Source organism: Coregonus lavaretus, assembly GCF_964263955.1.
Source record: "Coregonus lavaretus genome assembly, chromosome: 10".
Lineage (NCBI taxonomy): Eukaryota > Metazoa > Chordata > Actinopteri > Salmoniformes > Salmonidae > Coregonus > Coregonus lavaretus.
In genome coordinates, this window is record NC_139997.1 from 24,791,211 (window position 1) to 24,799,809 (window position 8,599).

Sequence of the window (8,599 nt, forward strand, 5' to 3'; positions counted from 1 at the left end):
TGTGCACAAAGTTTCACTTCTCCGCCTTAAGCTTGGCAATAATGAGCAACACTCAGCTTTGAGATACAGCGGTCAACTGGCGCCGCCCGAGACCCATATTCAGGATTTTCGACTGTAGCCTAATGTCTACTGTATCATATATTAGTGAAATTATGTTTCCTGCATTCTGGATGAGGCTGGTTTAGCCAGCTGATGTAACTATGAATATGAGGGTGTGTCCATCGGGAATTTGATGATGGGGATTGGAAGCAGTGGAGGTTATGTCATCACCTGCCCTGAGTAGATAACTCAGAGCAATCATACTATTTACAGTATCTGATCGTGTAGCCAGATGTCTCTGTCTGGATCAAGTTTCATGTGGGATTTTGGCATTTTTCCTCCAACTGAATACTCAATGTCTTCAATACTGTGTGAAAATGATTTATCTCTATAAAATTCCAAACACAGTATGATGTAGGCCAAGTTTATGATCTAGTTGTATGTAGCCTACAACTGCATTAAGAAATTGATGTCCTGAACATAAAGATGAGCATAGGCCTATTTTCTCTTGAGCTTGGTTTTCAACATTGGCGTATGGGAGTTCAAGTGCAGATTGGTCTTCTCCTCTCTCACTAACAAGATCAAACGGACATTTGATACTGATCTTAGATATTATTTTGTTCATTAAGTTAGCCTATCATTTCAATCAGTTGATATCTTAAACTGTGTATGTTGGGGAAATATGTACTGTAAGCTATCAAAAATAAATAAAGAGAGTCACACACTATATACACTACCTGTCAAAAGTTTTAGAACACCTACTCATTAAAGGGTTTTTCTTTATTTTTACTATTTTCTACATTGTAGAATAATAGTGAAGACATCAAAACTACGAAATAACACATATAGAATCATGTAGCAAACAAAAAAGTGTTAAACAAATCAAAATATATTTTCTATTTGAGATTCTTCAAATAGCCACCCTTTGCCTTGATGACAGCTTTGCACACTCTTGGCATTCTCTCAACCAGCTTCACCTGGAATGCTTTTCCAACAGTCTTGAAGGAGTTCCCACATATGCTGAGCACTTGTTGGCTGCTTTTCCTTCACTCTGCGGTCCGACTCATCCCAAACCATCTCAATTTGGTTGAGGTCGGGGGATTGTGGAGGCCAAGTCATCTGATGCAGCACTCCATCACTCTCCTTCTTGGTAAAATAGCCCTTACAAAATATATTTTGATTTGTTTAACACTTTTTTGTTTACTACATGATTCCATATGTGTTATTTCATAGTTTTGATGTCTTCACTATTATTCTACAATATAGAAAATAGTTTTTAAAAAAATAAAGAAAAACCCTTGAATGAGTAGGTGTTATAAAACTTTTGACTGGTAGTATACATATATATATAAACTCTGGGTAAAACACCAATGTTTCGGCATCACTGTACCTTCTTCAGGGTAATGACATTATACTCAATAATTTTCTCTGGGTGTGCGCCAGCTCATCCTTTTTATTAGGGGAAATATGTACTGAAATCTACAATAACATTGAATTTATGACTTTTATTATGTGATTGGACGAGATAAGACTATTGAAAAATCATGTCCATTTATGACACACACAAAAACACTTGAAAATATGTAGTCTCTTTTTTATTAAGGATTAACAATGCAGGCTATGTTAGAAGCATACAGGTGTATTAAGAGCAAATCAGCCATTTTCGTGGATATAACCTTTTACTCACTGTACTGGCTGGAGGCTTTGATAAGATTCCACAACATCTATATCCCTGTATAACACTAGCTAAAAACAGGATACACAATCAAACCAAGAGCCACAGTTGATGTTAAAAAAACGTGCAACACGACTTGCTTGATATGATGGGGAATAAGAAGTTACATCACAAATATGAATGTACAACATAACATTACAGCGAACAATAACCACTATTCATTTCTCTCCTCAAGTCAGAGGTGGCCATACAACCGGTTGTAATGTGATCTGCTCAAAGAATGTCTGCTGTTCAAGTGAAAATTATATTTACAAAGATTGTTCCCAGCCAAAGGTTTTATGAGTAGCTCATGTATCTTTTTTATGACTATCAGTGAGCCAACAGGGAATTCAGTTGCCTAAGCTAGGCTTTGAATGTGCTTTATTGATTTGGTACAAGTTTCAGGGGAGCATGGTGATTCAAGTTAATGTAGAATAACATCACATTGATGTTACGGAATGTGCCCGGAGAATAGGAGTAAGATATATTTTTATGAAGATCTTCAGTTGAAGAAACACATCAGAAGGAATATGTTAATCAGCCCATATTGATTTACGGGGACCATCTTCCAATTGTACATGGGGATACAGTGTTCACTCAATAGCTTCTAGCTACAGTATCAAAAGAAAGAGAGAGAAAAGGGATTGCGTCGCCCACATCAATAACCCTTAACAGACTTTTAACATTTGATTACAGCAAAATAAATACTTTTTTCTCCTCATGCCAATAACATTTGAACAACAATTCCTCTTCACTCCTCATGCAGAGCTCCAGCTGGCCCACAGTAGCAGCAGAGTGCTGGTGTAGACGACCAGGATAAGCAGGTAGACTCGGAACAGGAGGAGGTCCACCTTGCAGCACAGGGCCACCCAGTCAGCCTGGGCAGAATCGTCACTCTCCCCCTCCTGCAGGTAGAGCCGCAGGGCCACCACCTCCTGGAGCAGCCTCTCCAGCCGTGGAGCACTCTCCTGGGGCTCGCTCAGGGACAGCAGGTCCTCCTCTGGAGCCAGGTCAAACTCATAGCCTGGAGGGACAACATGAACTGTGGGGTGATGATGTGGTTGGACAAATGAATGTCCAAAGATAATATATTTTGTTGCTACATCTTATCAAGGTAAGTGATTAGGTGTATGTGTAGACATACTGTAAAGGTGTTTCATCTTTATGATTGATTTGATGTTAACACAGAGGAAGATAGAGATGTTGTCAACATGTAAACATGTCAGAGCTGGCCATTACAAATTAAAGAGAATAAGAAATCTGAGGTAAATAAATTGGTGGTAAGTTAGGAAAACAACCACCAGCTAAGCTTTTGTTTCTCATACCTAGTCACTCTCATGTCCTATGACCTAGAAATACAAAGCTTCTCAACAACACAGCCCCCCTCTCACCCCCACACTGATCCACGTCAACCAGTGTTTTGACAGAGGTGAAGTTGCTCTCGAGGAAGGTCTGGCTGGACGAGCCGTACTTGTCGAGGAGGCAGGCGGACACTGACATCTCCTTGACCTCCTTCTCGTTGTGGTGGAGGAGCTTCACCACGAAGATGGAGATGGATAGATTCAGCACCAGCAGCGCCATGCACACCGCAAAGAACGCACCTGTAGGATGGAGGACACCAAACATCAACAACACCTGTTAGAAAAGGACACATCTTCATTATGTCTTCATAAATATGTCTCAACACATTTCACAAAGCATTGGCCATGGCTGGGTATGAATGGCATGCTTAGTGTGTCAAACAATATTAGAGAAAGTTCAAAACAAAGATGAGGAAAGGAGCTGATGTAGGATACCTATGAGTGGTGTTCTGATGGTGGTGGCAGGCATCTCGTTCATCAGGTTGACTCTGAAAACAGTATAGCCTAGGAGGATGCTGGTCTTAAAGGTGATGCGCGTGCCACTGTTGGGCGGCAGGTAGAAGCTGATGATGTCCACCAGCATGAGGAAGATGCTGGGAATGAGCAGACTCACCACGTACAGCAGGGGGCGCCGGCGGATCAACACCTGACCAGTGGGGGAGTGAGAGAGCAAGATGGAGAGAGAGCGTGGGAAAGAGAGAGAGGGAAAGTGAGAGAGACAGAAAGAGAGAGTTTGACTTTGATTAATATGAACTCACTTTCCTCAACTGAACCCACAAGAAAACCCTATTCCATAGTATTATCCTCCTATTCTCCTCCAGTGCCCAAAAACACACAAATCCCATCAACAACCGCTTTTACAATGATCCATAGTGTAAAGGTAACCCAACGAGCCCTGCTGGATAGACACTCCATCATTAAGTGCCCTCCTGAGCTGAATGTAGAACAGCAGCCCTGCCTATCCTTGCAGACCCACCTGCGCTGGGCCCAGAGCCCATTTTTCCGGCAGAACAAGGTGGCCATTGATCAGCCGCCACAGAGACAGCCTCATTATTGTGCCTCTCTCTCTCAGCATGCTGGACGCGCCTCAGCCTCATCTATTAGCATTAGCGCTTAATCCCGTCCGTGAAGTACTGGCTGATCCCTTTAACTTCCTCACAGCAGGAGGACCAGGAGGAGGGGATGGCTAAAAAACTACTGTCGATACTCAATCTGCTTTAGTTGTCATTGTACAGTCACATTCTCCCTACAAGAGAAGTGTGTACTTTTTTGTTGCATCGACATCAAACCATATAGAAAATCCCACTATCACACCTATTCACATATTCCATATTTACTGACTGACTGGATATGCATTGCTGTATAAGTGGATAAAGATGGCAGTAGACATATAGGTCATATTTGTATTCCTTCAAAATTACCTTCCTTCAAATCAAGTATCTAAAGGGAAACAAAGAGATATCTGGTAAACAGTAGGCACACACATTGAACTGGATGTGGGCATAGTCTCTGTTGTCCAGGCGAAGCTGCCAGTAGCGGGAGGGCACAGACAACAGCTCCCACTCGCCATCGTCCATAAACGACTTCTGATCATTGGCGATCTCCTCCGCACTCCTCCACAGAGTCAGGTTCACCTCACTCACTGCATACACGATGGTAAAGGTCAAGGGACAGAGTTTATTAAGCCTTAATGACACTCAGTCAATATGACCTGCTATTGATTTGATACTATATTAAATGACTAACTACTGTAATTTACTAAATACTGTATGTGTGATAGCCAAATGCATGTATATTGTCTATGGAAAGATATGGCATTGTTATTTTGCACTTCTAATTGTGTGTTACTGCCACGTCATCCATCTGTGCAGATCCAGATGTGTAGTCTGGATGAAAATGTATGCACTCACTAACTGTAAGTCGATCTGGATAAGAGCATCTGCTAAATGACTAAAATGTCAATGTAAATGTAGTCATTTGACTGGGTAGTAACGTTAGCATGTTTACATCTCTCTAGGCTAACCTGAGTGAAGCCAGCTGCGGAAGGTCAGAGTGCAGTTCTGCTTATCGAAGGGGAAGGCGTACAGCTCCAGGTCACATGCAGACACCACCTGAATGGGTTTGTTGTTCTTCACCATCCCCGACGAGTTGACATACACATAGGGGATGGCAGGGGACTCCCCTACATCCACACTAACAGGGGGAAGACCACAGACTTATGGGTTAGATGGGAGTTCCAGCTGCTTACAGTATGTTGAACATGAGACACTGACCGTTACGGTCAGCACACTTCTTTGTCAGTCTGTCATTTTAAAGTAAAAGGCCAAATATTTAACATTTCTGTGAAGAGTCTGAGGGTATTGAGTAATGTGAGGGTATTGAGTAATCCAATGACATGTTATGTAATTTGAACAGGAATACATACGGTGTCAATTCTTACAATTCACTGATGATGAGATCGGGCACCCATATAGCGTCAGAGGACAGGGAGATCTCAGTGATCCCGTCAAACTCCTCGGGGTCCCACACCAGGAACTCATCGGTCCAGATCTGACATCACAAACAGGAAATAAATGGAAAATGCATCACAAGACCATTCATATAATAATATGCCATTTAGCAGACGCTTTTATCCAAAGCGATTTACAGTCATGCGTGCATACATTTTTTTATTTTTTTTGTGTATGGGTGGTCCCGGGGATCGAACCCACTACCTTGGCATTACAAGCGCCGTGCTCTACCAGCTGAGCTACAGAGGACCACATTTGAAGTACATGACAGATGGGTGCATGACTGTTTTGGCTTTCAATAACGCAATTGTTGCATGCCAGACAAGGTTGAAGTTGCATTTGTAGACAGACATGTTATACAGTGCCTTCAGAAAGTATTCATACCCCTTGACTTATTCCACATTTTGTTGTGTTACAGCCTGAATTCAAAATTGGTTAAATTGATTTTTTTTCTCTCACCCATCTACACACAATACCCCATAATGACAAAGACATTTGAGAAATGTTTGCAAATGTATTAAAAAATAAAATACAGAAATATCTCTTTTACATAAGTATTCACACCCCCTGAGTCAATACATGTTAGAATCACCTTTGGCAGCGATTACAGCAGTGAGTTTTTTTTTCTCTAAGAGCTTTGCACACTTGGATTGTACAATATTTGCCCATTATTGTTTTCAGAATTCTTCAAGCTCTGGTTAAATTGGTTGTTGATCATTGCTAGACAACCATTTTCAAGTTTTGCCATATGCAGTGCATTCGGAAAGTATTCAGACCCCTTGAATTTTTACGTTACAGCCTTATTCTAAAATTGATTCAATTGTTTTTTTCCCCCTCATCTACACACAATACCCCATAATGACAAAGCAAAAACAGGTTTTTAGAAATTTTTGCAAATGTATTCAAAATACAAAACGTAAATATCACATTTAGCTGTGTCATTATGGGGTATTGTGTGTAGATTGATGAGGATTTTATTTTATTTTATTAATTTTAGAATAAGGCTGTAATGTAACAAAATGTGGGAATAGGGTAGGGGTCTGAATACTTTCCGAATGCGCTGTATTTTCAATCAGATTTAAGTCAAAACTGTAACTCAGCCACTCAAGAACATTCACTGTCTTCTTGGTAAGCAACTCCAGTGTAGATTTGGCCTTGTGTTTAGTTTATTGTCCTGCTGAAAGGTGAATTCATCTCTGTGTCTTGTGGAAAGCAGAGTGGACCAGGTTTTCCTCTAGGATTCTGCCTGTGTTTAGCTCCATTCTGTTTCTTTTTTATCCTGAAAAACTCCCCAGTCCTTAAAGGAAAATTCCACCCAAAAACTATATTTTGGTATTTGTTTCATTAGTCCATTAGTCCCAAACTGTTTTGCTTGTCAGCAATCAAGTTTTCAAGATATGTAACTTTCAAAATACAGAAATCATCCCTGTATGATGCATTTTGCATGATGCAAAATGCATCATACGAGGATGATTTCTGTATTTTGAAAGTTACATACAGTATCTTGTAAACTTGATTTCTGACAAGCAAAACAGTTTGGGACTATGTTTAACACTAATAGAAGAGACAATTCATACCAACCTGCCTGTACCAAATGCTTGTGGTTACTTGCTGGGTCTTTCCATCCTGTAAAAAGTAGATTTTTTGTATATTTTTGTGTGTAAATTGTTTGGGCAGACTATTGAAATGTGTAGATACAAATGGTCAAAATGTATTTACTGAAACAAGATTCATATTTCATACAAAAATAAAAATCTATAATTTTGAGCAACAACATCAACAATGTTTTCATTTCCTGTGTTACATATTACCAGAAGCATGGCAGGTAATCGTATTACAGTATATTTTATATTAAAATAATGAATGATTTAGATAAGGCCGTATACTGTTGTTCTTCTTTACCACATCAAGGACCGACTGCAGTATGAGGTCTATGTGGATGAGCGTGGGTCTGGTCCAGTTCTGAACAGGTCTCACTCCACAGTCGTATTTACGCAGGAGGGTCCTGGTGAGCTGGTTCAGAGCAGACCTCTTGGGTTTATCTGCTACCAGTTCAGCCAGAGGGGCTGAATGGAAGTCAAGTAGTAAATCAATCATATGAAATTCAACTCATTGATATATAGGGTTACAAAATGTTCTGTAACTTTTCCAAAATTCCCAGGCTTTCCAGAAATCCCGGTTGGAGCATTCCGAATTTCCTGCTTATTCCCTCCCATTTCCAGGAATCTTCCAACTGGGATTTCTGGAAAACCTGGGAAAGTTAACTAAATTGTGCAACCCTATTTCTATGGCAAATAAAATGCAAGCCCAGTCCATCTTGCGTATGACAGTAATCTACCTGATAATTTACGGTATTCATCTATTCTCAACATGATTATTGTGTCAAATATGTAAATGTTTTAATTCAATGGCTATGTCTCCACAATGGTTAACTCCATTACTAAGAATGAAAAACATAGATATTAAACATAATGAAGAAACATACTATCATTCAATTACAAATATTTTACCATCCATGCATTATTTTATTTGTAATAAGAAAGTGACAGGACATTGCCTGATATTCTTGATTTATGTCACACATGACAAAGAATTGTCTGTTTCAGATTGGGGTTGCAAAATTCCGGTAACTTTCCCAAAATTCCCAGGTTTTCCAGAAATCCCAGTTGGAATATTCCTGGAATCTGGAAGGAATAAACAGGAAATCTAGGAATCTTCCAACCGGGATTTCTGGAAAACCTGGGAATTTGGGGGAAATTATCTGAATTTTGCAACCCTGGTTTCAGAGTTCGTTAAAACCCTGAGATTCAAATGGATGGACTTCCTGTTATCATATATTTGGATTTACAGGATAGGAAGCTCACTGAAGGGTTCCATTAAGTCATACATTTGCAATAAAATAACAAACAGCATTATAATAAAGACATTGGAATAATGTCTTTGAAAACCGTTACTAGGCCCACTGTCTCATTAAC

At 40.0% G+C, this 8,599-nt stretch overlaps 1 protein-coding gene across 1 annotated transcript; it reads right to left on the minus strand.

Moving 5' to 3' along the window:
* Nucleotides 1-2,511: 2,511 nt before the first annotated feature.
* LOC311136269 (5-hydroxytryptamine receptor 3B-like) lies at nucleotides 2,512-7,721 on the minus strand (the record flags this gene model as incomplete). Its single annotated transcript, XM_084170400.1, has 8 exons — nucleotides 2,512-2,777; nucleotides 3,145-3,354; nucleotides 3,550-3,760; nucleotides 4,599-4,756; nucleotides 5,138-5,307; nucleotides 5,555-5,664; nucleotides 7,206-7,250; nucleotides 7,527-7,721. 8 exons carry the CDS (start codon nucleotides 7,719-7,721, stop codon nucleotides 2,512-2,514), a joined length of 1,365 nt encoding a protein of 454 aa, XP_084026526.1.
* Nucleotides 7,722-8,599: the final 878 nt, after the last annotated feature.